Raw genomic sequence first — 14,941 nt, 5'->3', positions numbered from 1 at the left:
CCCAATGAGTATCCCAGAAATAGTCTGACTCTCAGAATAAAAATAATGAAGTTGCTTAAATATGTCTATACTCCTTGATATAAGTCTATAATTTTTGTGTTTAAGATGGATGAGCCTTGACCCTTTGTTTCCTGATCGTGCACCAAAATCACAAACCAGGATCATATCTTTTGTGTAGTCTCAGAATTAGATTTTAATAATTAAAAGAGGAATGGGTCAGGCTATGTGTTTTTAGTGGCTTTTCCCCTAGTTGGGCACCCTTTATTCCTTATATATTTATATGTGTACATTGGTTCCTTCACTCTTCACTTCACGGCACTTTAGAAAATGTTATATGATCACCACCAGAACTGAATGACACAAATAGGGAAGTTCTTCCATCTCCAGAAGCAAATTCTGTAACAGTAAACTTAATTCGACTAAACTGAAAGGGAATAATCACTTCACTCTTCACCTCCAAAAGAATGCTTTCTATCACCAATTTAACTAATTTTGTATTGAAATGTAGATGAAATAGTTAATAGATGATGAAACAGAGTTCTTTCTGAGTGTTATTTGGTCCATATTCACACAGTAGGACACACACACAAAAAAAGAATGCAGCAGCTTTACTAGAAATTACTATTGCTGGAGTCTGAACCCAACTCTGCTGAGTTCTTTTCCAAGTTCAAAAAAGGCATTATCGGGGCGCCTGGGTGGCGCAGTCGGTTAGGCGTCCGTCTTCAGCCAGGTCACGATCTCGCGGTCCGTGAGTTCGAGCCCCGCGTCAGGCTCTGGGCTGATGGCTCAGAGCCTGGAGCCTGTTTCCGATTCTGTGTCTCCCTCTCTCTCTGCCCCTCCCCCGTTCATGCTCTGTCTCTCTCTGTTCCAAAAATAAATAAACGTTGAAAAAAAATTAAAAAAAAAGGCATTATCAGTTATTCCAAATATCAGACTTAAAAATGTTTGGGGAGAGGTGCCTGGGTGGGTCAGTTGGATACATGACTGGCTCTTGACTTGAGCTCAGGTCACGATCTCATGGTTCCTGAGATGGAGTCCCAGGTGGTATGGTTCTGCACTGACAGTGCAGATCCTGCTTGGGATTTTCTCTCTCTCTCACTCTCTCTCTCTCTCTGTCTCTGTCTCTCTCTCCCCCCCCCCCCACCTTCCCTGCTTGCACTCTGCCTCTCACTCAAAATAAATAAATAAACATTAAAAAAAATGGGGAAACAAAGCTGATGCAAAGAGGGAATTTGTGAGGGCTTTCAATCCAATGTCCACTTTCTCCTCTTGGAAATTTCTGCTCTGTCATTGGGTGGAGTCTTGATGGGACTATGAATCAATATGTTTTGTCCTCTCGGGGAGGCTGGGTGGCTCAGTCCATTGAGCATCCGACTTCAGCTCAGGTTATGATCTCGCAGTTTATGAGTTCAAGCCCCATATGGGGCTCTTTGCTAACAGTTCAGAGCCTGGAGCCTGCTTCGGATTCTGTGTCTCCCTCTCTCTGCACCAACCATCCCTGTCCCCAGCCTTGCTCATGCTCTCTCTCTCTCTTAAAAATAAACATAAAACAAATTTAAAAGAATACATGTTTTGTCCTCCTTTATCAATGAGCTAAGAGGTGGGCTCTTCACTTGGTGGTGGGCATATGAGGTAGGCTAAGGGTATTGTGTTTATCTAAGATCTAAACCTTGAGCTAAGCGAGCCACCATAGCTCATTGTTGTTTCTTGCAACCGAAGATCCCAAAACATTTTAAAGTTTATGGGAACATATTTTGAAGACCGTCAACTATATTTGACCCATTTCTCTTCAACTCAAAATGTAAGTATTTACACTGACATTTATGCTGAACAAATAACTTCTTTGTATAGAAAATTATAAAAGTAGCTCATTTTCGAGTTAGTAAAACACATAATTAAAAAAATACTGGTGTATAAAAATATTTCATTACCACTACTGATATTGTGCGCTATATATATGTGTAGATATAATTATGATTTCATATAGGTTTTGAGAAATCTGAGTTTTCTTTTATATTTTTTTAATGGTTAGATTTTTAACCCAAGTGCTCAAAACTTATGTATGGGATAAATTATAAAAGTGTTTCAAAGAGGATGAGAAATTCACTGAAATAATTCAGAAATGTCCAATTTTCTTTATTATTGTGATTATTTTAAATTGATTTCATTGCTGTGTACAAATTAAGAAAATCATATAATATGGTATGATTAGATATTCACAGGGCAGTTTGATCTTAAATTTGAGGCTTAGAAAACATATCTATGATTATAAGAATAAATCAAATTCTGTAAGATTAAACTCAATTGGACTAAACTAGAAAAGAATAATCACTTCACTCTTACCTCCTAAAGAATGCTTTCTATCACCAATTTAAGTAATTTTGTATTCAAATGTAGATGAAGTAGTTAATATAATTCATAGATATATATAAATGTCACTCAGGAGATTAATGGATTAAAAAAAGCAGTAAGCACTATTGTGAATCATGTTCTGCTTACAATTACTCAAAAGGTAACTTTTAAAACTCAGTGTCAATCAACATATACAGAATATTTAATGAGAGATTCACAAGAGGTCTTATGTAATTCATGGCTTAATATATATAGATTTTTAAAATATGTATACTGCTTGGGACTTTACATATCTGGAATGAAATAGGCCTAGGATACATTACTTTTTAATTATTCAGTACAATTGTGGGACGCGTTATAAATAGATGACAGTATAAATGACATATAAGGTTATTCAAAATAGCCTTCGATATTACTAAGCCAGTTTAAATTCATAACAGATGTTTAAAATTTTCTGGATTCTATAATGTATCTAATTCTACCAAGAGCAAATGCCTCGTTGTGGAGGGAAGAGAGAGCATTAACATTTCAGACTGAAAGGGTTCTATCTCCTGAGGAAAAGTCATTTAGTAAATGTTACCCTAATGATGTAAAAGAGTTAACTCTTTACGGCTTGGTAGCTTGTGACATATCGTAATACACTATAATCCTTTACTAAGAACTTGTAGATTAAAAAATTCATAGAAACAAATGGCATACCATTAATATGAAAAAATAAGCAAACGTAGTGGTGCGCACAATAGAAATGTGCAGATAAAGCCATCAGTCGTACAGTGTGCATGTTATGGTTGGAAGTTAGAGGGTGTCGACCACAACCTCCTTATTTTAGATGTGAGGATCCTTGAGCCTGGAGGATATCAGTGCTATTCACTACAATAGACATATATTTCTATCCAGTGAAAATTGGCCCTGAAGTGTGCTCCACAATGCCTACATTGTAGATTGTTAGTTTGTCTGTTATATCTCTGATAGATATTGACATTTACTATATAAAAGAATTATCGATATGAAAGTCATATTTTGGGGGGAAATCAATTGTGAAGAATAACGTCTGATATTAACATTCTTGGTTAGCACGGTAGAAGCACCTTACTCTAAATACTATCATTCGATAGATAATAAATCCTAATATTTGGGAAAAAATTTGTCCAAAAATAAAAAGGCCCATCCCTGGAATCTTAGTATTATGAAAAATGTCCCAAACAATTTGCATTTTAGCTGAATTTATCGTTGCTGACCATGTCATGGAACTGACTTTCCTGTATGATCTTTTTTTTTGTTTTAAAGTTCTCTTGGCTTTTAGGTAGGGTTTACGGCAGATCAAACTCATCTGCTCTTTCCTAAATAATGGTAAAATGATACACTATTTTTGAGTAAATATGGTGTTGTACCCTTAGTACATAGTGACAGTGATTTTTAATTCCCCGCCCCTTCCCAAAGCATGATTTCATTAGGATACACTGCGATTGTCATTTGAAAGATAAATGCCTGACAGTGAGTTGTGATTCAGTATTTCTTCACGGTTGTTAGGAACACAGGTCATATGCTGGTGACAAACAAATATTTCTCCTTACTGTGATGAGACCAACCTGAGAGACTGCCACTCCTCTCTGAGCTGTTGTGAGAGCTGGTGGTGCTGAAATCCTGTGACTGGTTGTGTGGCATTCTATTAGACAATCCCTCAGCCAATCGGTAGTCAGGGATGTAAAGTAAGGCTAAGGGTTAAAGGGCAGAGGTCATAGTGGCATCATGTGATTAGTTCACAGCACAAGCCCATGCAGAACATGCAGTTAGCAATTCAGAAGCAGATGTCGTGGGACAGTGGAGGAATGTTTCCTCTATCCTGCCTAATGGAAGTTGAGATGGATTACTGATCACTCTATTGAAAAAGAGCTAAACGGATGAAACCGATTGGTGTTGGAGTGTGGTGGCAGTGACGGTGGCGGTGGTGGTGGTAGGGATTGTGCAAGGTACTGAATACATGCCGATAATATTTTTTTAGTTTAGGTGGTGAACCTGGTAATGAGTCACTAAACTGAACAACAAATACTAATTTCTATCTCATGCACAAATGATGTGAAGATAACTCCTCGGGTAATAGGAACCTGACTCACCATTGTTACCTTTGTTCTGATCAGGTAGAGAATAACCAAATCCCATCAGATCTGTTTTTTGCTGAATCGAGCTTTTCCATTGTGGGTCAGGCAGATCGACGGCCAATTCATGTATGCTATTGGAATGCAAGATCTGTGTTGTGGCATATGGGGTAGCCTGTGTTATCTGGCTGGAACTGTTGTAAGTGGTTTTGGTCGTGAAGTCAATGCTGCTATAAATGGCTCCATCTGAGAGCATTGTTGCTGTTTTATCCCCTTGGCCTGGAACTGGTGGCAGCACATCTGTGGTGAACATAGGGAAATGAAACAATTTAATGATGCGCAGGAAGCCCCAAACTATCAGGATTGAGGATGAAAAATAAATGTGTCACGCCGCACGTTTGCATTTCAGCTGAGATGGGCTTTATGAGCCAATGAAGGGGAGATGATGTACAACCGTCGCCAAGCTATCAGCCTCAGTGACAGGCAGGCCTAGCGCTCGCCCTTCACGTCTCACTGCTTAACACATCCCTTCCCCCATCTTCTTCAACCATGAATGAGATGTTTGGGATATTTCACTACAGAAATGCTTTCGGTTGTGCGTTGTGCTTTTAGAACCAATGGAGTCGTCAGCTCTTTACGGAAGCGATGGTAAAAGTGATTCTACAAATTGTGGATGAAAACATCTTTTTCCACTTTACCCCAAAAGATATAGAATATAAGTGCTGAATAGACACAAAATTTCCCAAAATTATACTAGACAAGCAACGATGGGATGCATTTTTCTAAAATCCCAACTTGCTGTTTATGTGATTTGGTTTCACATTTCTAGTATGGAGTGGAACTGATGGCAGCCTTTTTTTTTTTATGACAAAGGAAAATTTTCATGAATAAGTCATTTTCACAATACAGCAGGATTGAACTAGAGGAAAAGCAATCTGAGTGATCAGTGAGTTTAATTTATGCTACTAACTCTCAGTGAGTTTAATTTATACTACTAACTCTTAGAAGAGGAGAATTACAGTTTCAAGTTTTAATACAGCAGGAATAAAATTAAATTTTAGTAACAACACTGAATATCAATCAGTCCATTTATCTTTTGGTGTGCTGAATTATCTTTACACGATGCTTTCTGGTTCAGAAGTGCCATCTCTCTCCTGAGCTCTTATTTTTCCTTTTTTTAAGAAGAAAGATACTAAAATTAAAACAACAACAACAACAACAATAATACTAAATGGCAGATTTTCAATCATGTAGAGTTAAAAGTGAATCTAATTATAGTATGTTCCTTAATAATCTATGTTCTGAAAGCCACACTTCATAGGACTTTGGGTCATCAACCCACTTGATTTCTTCAACTATAGGAAATTTTCAACTGGTTATAGTAGTGTAATATTAAGTATTAATATTGTTGTATTAACTATTGTTGTACCAAAACTAAATTATCATCATAAGAAAAAGTGGAAGTAGAAATTTAGTCAAAATATCCTAAAATTTTTAGATTTGATGATACCTAATAGTACTTGAAACAAAGATTCTTATAAAAATAATAAAATGGGGGCACCTGAGTGGCTCAGTCAGTTGAGTGTCTGACTCTTGATTTTGGTCACGATCTCACAGTTCGTGAGATCGAGCTCTGCAACAGGCTCTGCATCTGTCACCACAGAGCCTGCTTGGGATTCTTTCTCTCCCCTTCTCTATGCCCCTCTCCTGCTTGGACACTCTCTGTTTCTCTCTCAAAATAATAAAAATAAACATTTAAAAAATAATAATGATAATTTTTAAAGTTAAAAATTATCTTCTTTAGCAATAGCAGCAAGACATGTATGTATGTATGTATGTATGCATGTATGTATTTTAAGCTTATTTTTGAGAGAGCATGAGCAGGGGAGGGGCATAAAGAGAGCAGACAGAGAATCCCAAGCAGGCTCTAGTTTCCAGAGCAGAGCACCATGTGGGTCCTGAACCATGAACTGTGAAATCATGACCTGAGCTGAAACTGAGAGTTGGAAGATTAACCAACTGAGCCACCCAGTCACCCCAGGAATAAGACATTTATAATGCATTTTGTGCAGTGTATAATTTAGGTCTTTCAGAAGTCTAGAATTCCAACTTGCTTTACAATGATGTGGATATATACTTTATTGAAGTAAATATTTTAAATGCATATCAGTGGATTTATTAAAGATATTCAATATATAATATTTCACAAAGTTGTACAAGCAAGTAAAATTGTTTTTTGATTTCCAGATCCCTTAACTATTTTTGCCCTTCTTGCTTTTACTTATAACTAGAAAATTTGATAATGAAAAAGTGTACTTCATTCTCAAATGTCAATATTTTCATTCTCAAAGACATTTCATATTTAGTAATATATCAAAATTATGAGAATAGATCCTTCACTCTGCAGACATTTTCAGAGTGTTGTTTCTGCCACCTCTCACATTGTTCATTGATAATATTAACTGGATAGTCAGGTTTCTCCAGCATGGACCCCAATTCCCAAAAACCTTGAACTTGAGACCTTCCAAAACTTTGTACTTAGACTGTGAGCCAGGTTAACTACAAGTTTTTGAAATGGTTGCATGTTCAAATGTTTAAACATAGAAAAAAAAGTTGTCTGAGGATCTAAACCTATAGAATGTTATTCTGCAACAACTAAAGCTGAAGTGCTAGAAATAGAATCTTTCTCCCCGCTGGATGAAATTAGCCAGCCTTCAAGTCTAAGTGCTTCTCTATTGATTTGGGGGCTGCAGATTTCCTTCAAATATTATTTGATCACTCTTACATTTTCAAAAAAAACATCGAATTATATTCAAACGTTGAAATATTGGAAGACTATAGATGAATATCTGGATGTAGGGAAACATTCTATAATATCAGCTGGTTTGGAACTCTGGACCACCTTTCCTCTAACAGATAGGACATGAATCCATGCTTCCATCATTAGACAGGACCTTCCATTTTCCATTTCTTACAGCCGACATCTACCTTTCCTGAGTGCTTTAGGCTGACTTGCACTTGTTAACGGTGGAGTTTTAAACCTATGAATTACAGAAAGCCTTTCCTCCAGGTGGCATCAGTCATGATTCATTTCTCAGCTTTTAGCACCTTAGTGATCCATGCATTTTTTCCTTTTGGCCTGGTACACTTGCATACATGACTATCTCCTTCCTGGTATTGTAAGATACTTAGGAACAGGAACATATGGGATTTATGTCTGAATTTCCATAAATTCCTCACCTAGTGTTTTGCAGAGAGTAAGCACTCCCTAAATGATTAAATTAATATTTTATAGTTTGTATTGACAAAATGCAGACTTATGCAATAATTAGTAACTTTATTATTCAAAATACTATTTTCATTACATTTCAACATGTATTAGTATTCTATTCTTAAAAGGGAAATGTCAGTATCCACAATAATTCTTTTAAGTGAACATAGTTATACAATCATACATGTGAATCCCACCTTGAGAATTGCAGAACAGTGCATATAAAAGAACGTAGACTTTAAAATGTGTTAGACTTATATTCTATACCTAGATCTGAAGTTATTCATTTTGATAAACCTTAGTTTCTTGGCCTTTAAAATGTAAATATGATTATCTATTGTCTACGCCACACATTTATTATGCAAAGAAAATGAAATAAAATGTACAAAAAATCCTACCTACTCCTGGTACACAGTAAATGCTTAAAATACCTATCACACTGAAAGGAAACACAGTAAACCTTGCAAAAACTTCGTCTTGGCCTTGATGTTCACCTGTGAAATATTTCATAAAAATGAGGTGGATATGGAAGATAAACCTTGAAAATCTGTAAATGTATCCTTTGACTAAATTAGACTGAGACATTTTAGATGTTAGTGTAGCCTGCTACAAACTGGAAAAACAAAACCAAAACAAAACATATTTTCCATCTTTAGGCATTCATTTGTTGATGTAAAGAGAGAATGGTGCACTAATCACCTACAAATATAGCAAGTAAAAAAGGCATCTAATCCTTGATAGATAAAAACTTTCAGGACAGAATTTTTTTTTTTTTTACAAAATCATTCTGGGTAAGGTAGACAGGAGTCATCTGCTCTCCTGGTGAGGAGATGCTCAGACATAGAACCCACTCATGGAAAAGTCATAGCCTGTAATTGCAGGGTTCAGAGTTTGGTCACTAGGGGAGACAGCCATTTTCAGAGGCTTTGGCAAGTAAGAATCCTAAATGGGGTGGTTACAGAAGCTGAGAAGTCATACAACAATATATTTTTTTTAATTTTCTTATTTACTACACTGATGGTGGGCACTGCTTGTATGTCACGCTTTGTGCTAAACCTGTATATGTAATCACCCATTTAATCCTTATTATACACCTATGACACGGGGATTGTTATTGTCTGTATTTTATTTGAAGAATGAGAAAAGGCCCTCTTTCTTAAAGTTGGTATTGACAGAATGCCGACTTATGCAATAATTAGTAGCTTTATTATTTGAAATACTATTTTAATTATATTCAAGCATGCATTGGCATTCCATCTGTGAAGAGAAAATGCCAGTATCCATAATTATTCTTCTAAGTCAGTATGTTTATGCACTCATGTCTGTGAAGTCCCCATCTGAAGTCTATAATAGTTTAGCCTAGCCCTGGGTCCAGCATTAATTCCACCTAGACGTGTAGAAATCCTCTAGCAGATTGAGCCACACTTTCTTGGCTCATAGCACCCCTTTCCTAATTAATCACTCCATTTTCTACCCTAACTCCACTCATCACTCAGCAGAAGGCTGGATGACTTAACACTGTACTTGGATCCTAGCATTCTCCTCTTACAAATTCATGATGCCTTCTGACTACCTTTTGGACAAAGTTTAAAGTCTCTCTGTGACTTAGAAGGCCCTCTGTATTTTTGTTGTTGTTGTTTTTTTTTTTTTTTTTTTTTTTTTTTTTTTTTTTTTTACCACTTCTGCTGCCTACTACTTTATATTCACTAGGAAATTCATTCCTTTGTCAACTAAGTCTATGTCTTTCTTATTTATAAACCTTAAATGGTTGTTTCCTCTCTACACATTTTTCCCACAATTCTGACTAATCTCTACCCCTCCTTCAGATGTCAACTTAAACAACACTCCATTCATAGAACTTTCTTACTCCCAGTGGGCAGCTTTCTCATGCTGGGTACTGGCAAGGCAGCTCCAGTGCATTTACTATCTACAGAGCTTTCCACCAATGGAAAAGTCAATTATTTCTGCCAAACTAAACACTGAGACCACAGACTTCTCTTGTCTCATCTTTCTCTAAACCCACCAGTCTCCTTTTGAATGGATGAAAAGGTAACAGTAGGGAGGCTGGAATTATTTATAGCAGGTCAAATTCTGCCTCCTTATAAAGACCTACAGAGAGGATCGTGGCAACAAATTTTGAAGACCTTAGCATATGAGCTACTTAGCACCTTTCTGTCTTTTATTTGGGCCACTCGTTAACAATGATAGAACTAGATTTAAGTTATCTCTCAACATGTCAACTCTCAAGAACTGTCTACTCTATAAGATATATCATGTGAGGATAAGGACCATCTCTCTTTATATTGATATTTTATTTTTAATATCTGCCATAGTGGCAGGAACACAGGACATACTTAATAAATCTATGTTGAATGACATGTAGAGAACTGAAATGACTAGTTCAAAATCCTAATTTCCAGTTAGCAGCATAGTTCCTGATTTCACTAATTGTGTACGAATAGTCCTAAAAACAAAATGTATTATGAATATTGTCATTGTGGTTAGTAATCACTTCCTTAAAGCTTAGTTTTATTCAAGGTCATATAGATGCAATAGTTTTATACATAAAATATTTAGCACTGTTCACACACGCGCTACACTAATTTTAATCATGGAAGAAAATATTCTCTAGTGCATGTTTTTAAAAACACTTAGGAGGAGCGCCTGAGTGGCTCAGTCGGTTAAGTGGCTGACTTCAGCTCGGGTCATGATCTCACGGTGAGTTCGAGGCCCGCGTCAGGCTCTGTGCCAACAGCTCGGAGCCTGGAGCGTATTTCAGATTCTGTGTCTCCCTCTCTCTCTGACCCTCCCCCATTCATGCTCTGTCTCTCTCTGTCTCAAAAAAATAAATAAATGTGAAAAAAATTTTTTTTTAATTTTTTAACGTTTATTTATTTTTGAGACAGAGAGAGAGCACGAACAGGGGAGGGGCAGAGAGAGGGAGACATAGAATCTGAAACAGGCTCCCGGCTCTGAGCTGTCAGCACAGAGCCCGATGCGGGGCTCGGACCCACGGACCGTGAAATCATGACCTGAGCCGAGTCGGCCGCTTAACTGACTGAGCCACCCAGGCGCCCCCAAAAAAATTTTTTTAAAAACACTTAGGAAAGCCAAGAAAACAAATGACAACATTTTGAATAGGACAACTTACCTCCACGTCCAAAATTCCCAATCTCATTTGGGCCACTATTGCTATTGTTTACTGGTAAACTCGTGGCTGGCCACGAATCTGCAAGCCATGGATAACTGGGATCACCAGCATTTAGAAGACCAGGACGGCTAAAACAGAAATTAAAGGGAAATCAACCCATGGAGCTCAATGAAAGATTTGGACACTTGTCTCATGCACAAGATTAAAGAATTGAGGAAGCTTTTAATTCACTTCAAATGAAAATGTGTAGGTTCTCAAGAATTAAGGAAATTCAGTGGTTAAGACTATATATAGCCTGTCAGTAGAAGCAGAAGCATTCTGCCTGGGATTCTGCTGACATCCAAATGAATTTAGTTGTCTGCCCTGAAACTGGTGGGAATTGGCAACATAGCAGGATCCTGAAACAAGGTTTGATGATAAATTGGTACCTCAAGGGAACAATTGCTCAGAGTGACTGCTCAGTATCAGCCATTTCCAGGACTTTGGGCTATTGCTTCCTCGATTCCTGCAGCCCCCATATTTATCTGTCCCCTGTAGGCTGTAATCCCTGTTATGAGCCCTCATGCTTGATTTAGAGGCAAAGAACTTGAAGAAAATTAATGAACAGTATTTATATTGTTCCATCAATAGCACATGTCCAAATTCTCCAAATTGCAAAATATTAGGGGTATATGAAAGATCTTTAAGGTAATTAAAGATTCACTGTGATCTCATCCAGCATGTGAGTAGAGACTATGTGAAAAACTTCCCTCACATCATATTTAATAAAGAATTCCTATTTTTGATATAAAAGATGGGAATCCGATTCCTTTCCAGATTATTAGCATATTTACAAAGAAATAGCAACATCTATAATCATTGTACTTTATTTTTGATAGACCATTTGTGTGCAGCCCCTAAGAGAAACATGTGTTTCTATGGAAACTGCAATAAGAAGATCCAACTGCTTACTTGCTACATGCACTAGCTCTCATTAGACCTAATCTCTTTTTGCTAAAATATTGATTAAATGGGAGATTGGAAGTTATTACCAGAGCCTAATTACAATCTCCATATTGGCAAAGGGAAAATAGATGAGGATATATGGGTTTGTTATCAGCTTTTATCAATTTCAATTGAGTATCCAAAGTTGTGGAATCCAGTCCTATCAATCTACAGCCTATTCATCATCCATGAATCATTTACTTTGTGATCGATTATGTGTAATTGTTCACTCACAGCAATTTAGTGAGAGCCAATAAGGAGTCTTAAACAACAGCAACTTCATTTGCTAATGTCTAATTAATGCAATAAACATCCTGCTAACAAATGAACACATTCCTTGTGATATTTACTACTAATTTCTTCAGGGGCATCTGGGAGATATGAAACATCTGGACTTGATTCCTCTAAAGTGCACAACAGATAGATCATTAAACCTTGTGGTAAGCCATTTAATTCCTCCTAGAATTCGCAGACTTGTAAGTGATCGTTTATTACAATAATAGCCTTTACTATAGCGTTCTCAGTCCTGATTAAACTAAGAAGAAGAAAGAATCTTCTTAGCATACCTCCCATTGCTCATTAGTCCTCCATCTCCTCTTTGAAATGTAACTGTTAACAAAAGAAAGACACACACAAGTAGTCAATATTAATTACGATTAATAACAACTACATACTGGTCCTTACTTTAGGGCTGAGGCCTCTGGGATTGTAACAAAATATAAGTAACATAATTGTACAGAGAATAAGAAGCAGTGGTTTGGCCCAGGGCAAAGCCATCGTTTAATAAGACATCTAAAAATACTTCAAGCCAAATTGTATGGTTAAGTCAAAAGGGCAATTTGTACTTAGAGGTCAAAAACTCTTACAACTGGAATATATAGTGGCAGTGGAAGATTACATGCATTAATGGGGGATTATCAAACCATGACTTTTAATCTTAATATGTGGGTGTCCTAATTAGAAGGCACAACATAAAATGCACATAATAGAAATTGAAACAAAATCATTCATGGGGCGCCTGGGTGGCTTAGTTGGTTGTGTCCTACTTCAGCTTAGGTCATGATCTCATGGTCTATGAGTTCGAGCCCTGCGTTGGGGTCTGTGCTGACAGCTCAGAGCCTGGAGCCTGCTTCAGATTCAGTGTCTCCCTCTTTCTCTGCCCCTCCCCGCCTCACACTCTGTGTCTCTCTGTTCCTGAAAAATGAATAAACCTTAAAAAATTTTTAGAAAGAAACAAAATAGTTCAAACAGGCAATAATACTCTGCCAGTGAAAAAGATAAACAGGTATTGATTGACGACATATTCCTCATCATCACAGATCCTTTGAAGGACACCATTAATCACTATGAGTTGAACAACTACAGTTACAATAGACATAAACTATAATTAATAGAGAATAATGTGCTGAGTGCTTTGTTTTATCATCCAACCTTCACAAAAAATAAAATCTTCAAATATTTGATACTGAGTCTATTTAAATTGTATGTAATAATTGCAAAAACTTAAGTCCTTTATAAAACTCTTGAACTTATTAGTCACACCAACAAGCATCCCATAGAATTAAAGCTGGAGAATCTACTCCCTCCAGACACTAGATTCCATTCCACAAAGGTATCAACATAAAAATGGGTTTCAAGGATTGGCCAAAGAACGTAAATATCAGTTAGGATCCATCATTTCTTTTCCAAAACCTTTGAAAAGCCAAACATATTTGGTATTCAAAATGTTTCAGATTTCAGAAAGGTAATATAATGCATTCTACAGAGAGGATCTAAGACAGAAACTCTATTCAAAGTTTTTTTTTTTAATATGTTTGCAATAAAATACAAATATTCATGATTAGTGGGATAAAATCTGTAAATAGTTTCACATTGGCATGGATCAAATTTTGCCTCTCAAAGAGTTAACTCTAAGATCATGGAAAAATTTTGCTGTTTAGTTTATAGATTACAAAATGGCAATTCTGACTAAAATGAACATAGATCAGCTAAACCCATTCCTGGGGATGAAGGAAAAAACTGATGGCTACCAGGTGGGTGGGAGGACGGGGGAAATAGGTTATGGGGATTAAGGAAGGCACTTGCTCTGCTGAGCACCGGGTATCTTATGGAAGTATTGGATCACTATATTGTACAACTGAAATTAATATTACATTGCATGTTAAATAACTGGAATTTAAATAAACACTAGAAACATTAAAAAAAAAAACAAGAAAAAAAAACATTGCATAGATGTGAATCCAATATATCCCATATTTGGAATCTACAAATTATATTTACCACGATTTCATAATGAGTAAATGTAAAAATAAAAGTTTATGAATTGATTCATATATATGTATATCATACATATATATATATATGCATATATATATATATATTTTTTTTTTTTTTAATTTGGTAGACAGAGAGAGCACTAGTAGGGGACAGGGACAGAGGGAGAAAAAGAAGAAACTTAAGCAGGCTCCATGCTCAGTGTGGAGCCCAGTGTGGGGCTTGATCCCTAGGCCCTGGGATCATGACCTGAGCTGAAATCAAGAGTCAAATGCTCAACTGACTGAGTCATAATGTTAGGGGACATTATTCCCCCCAAGAATTGATTCATATCTTAAATACATAGAGCCTATATTGTCACTTAAAATATACAGACAGTAAATCATTTTAATTTGAATAATCTCTCCATAGTTCATTTTTCCTCAAGTTTTTGCTATGAAATATGATTGCTCTTTAAATTTTGTCAATTTTCAAATGCAGTTCCCCAGTCCCTTCCCTAAGGTCATCCAAGGACATATCTCTCACAACATCATAATTAGGTGACATGATCATGATCATGATTCCCAGGGTCTGTCAGGACTTCAGAAACATCTTGCTGGCACCTGAACTACATTGCCTCCTCAATTTTTCAGGTAACATCTCAAGTTCATTACAAAACAGTCCTGACATATCCTTTGCGTCTGCCCAAAACTGGCTTTGGACATCTCCTCAGAGAAGATGAAAGGACACTGATCGCTACTCTACTTCCTGACAAGCTCACTTAAGTGATGGGAGACAAGAATCAGCAGTGGCCCATACCACATTGGGTCCCAT

General features: G+C 36.7%; 1 protein-coding gene across 19 annotated transcripts in view; it reads right to left on the bottom strand.

Moving 5' to 3' along the window:
- Positions 1 to 14,941, bottom strand: part of ROBO2 (roundabout guidance receptor 2) — a 1,685,269-nt gene that overhangs the window by 43,037 nt on the left and 1,627,291 nt on the right. For 10 of the 19 annotated variants that reach the window (XM_019839528.2, XM_019839527.2, XM_019839526.2 and 7 more), the window contains 4 exons: positions 12,421 to 12,463; positions 10,871 to 10,998; positions 4,467 to 4,748; positions 3,942 to 4,067 (listed from right to left, as the gene is read on the bottom strand). In XM_019839528.2, coding sequence (XP_019695087.1) covers positions 3,942 to 4,067; positions 4,467 to 4,748; positions 10,871 to 10,998; positions 12,421 to 12,463 — 579 coding nt within the window. The remainder of the gene's footprint in view (positions 1 to 3,941; positions 4,068 to 4,466; positions 4,749 to 10,870; positions 10,999 to 12,420; positions 12,464 to 14,941) is intronic. The other 9 variants (XM_019839531.2, XM_019839538.2, XM_045036330.1 and 6 more) reach the window with 3 other exon arrangements.

The sequence above is a fragment of the Felis catus genome, chromosome C2 (genome assembly GCF_018350175.1).
Source record: "Felis catus isolate Fca126 chromosome C2, F.catus_Fca126_mat1.0, whole genome shotgun sequence".
Taxonomy (NCBI): Eukaryota; Metazoa; Chordata; class Mammalia; order Carnivora; family Felidae; genus Felis; species Felis catus.
The sequence above is the reverse complement of the archived record's forward strand: the minus strand, read 5'-3'. Positions and strand labels throughout refer to the sequence as shown.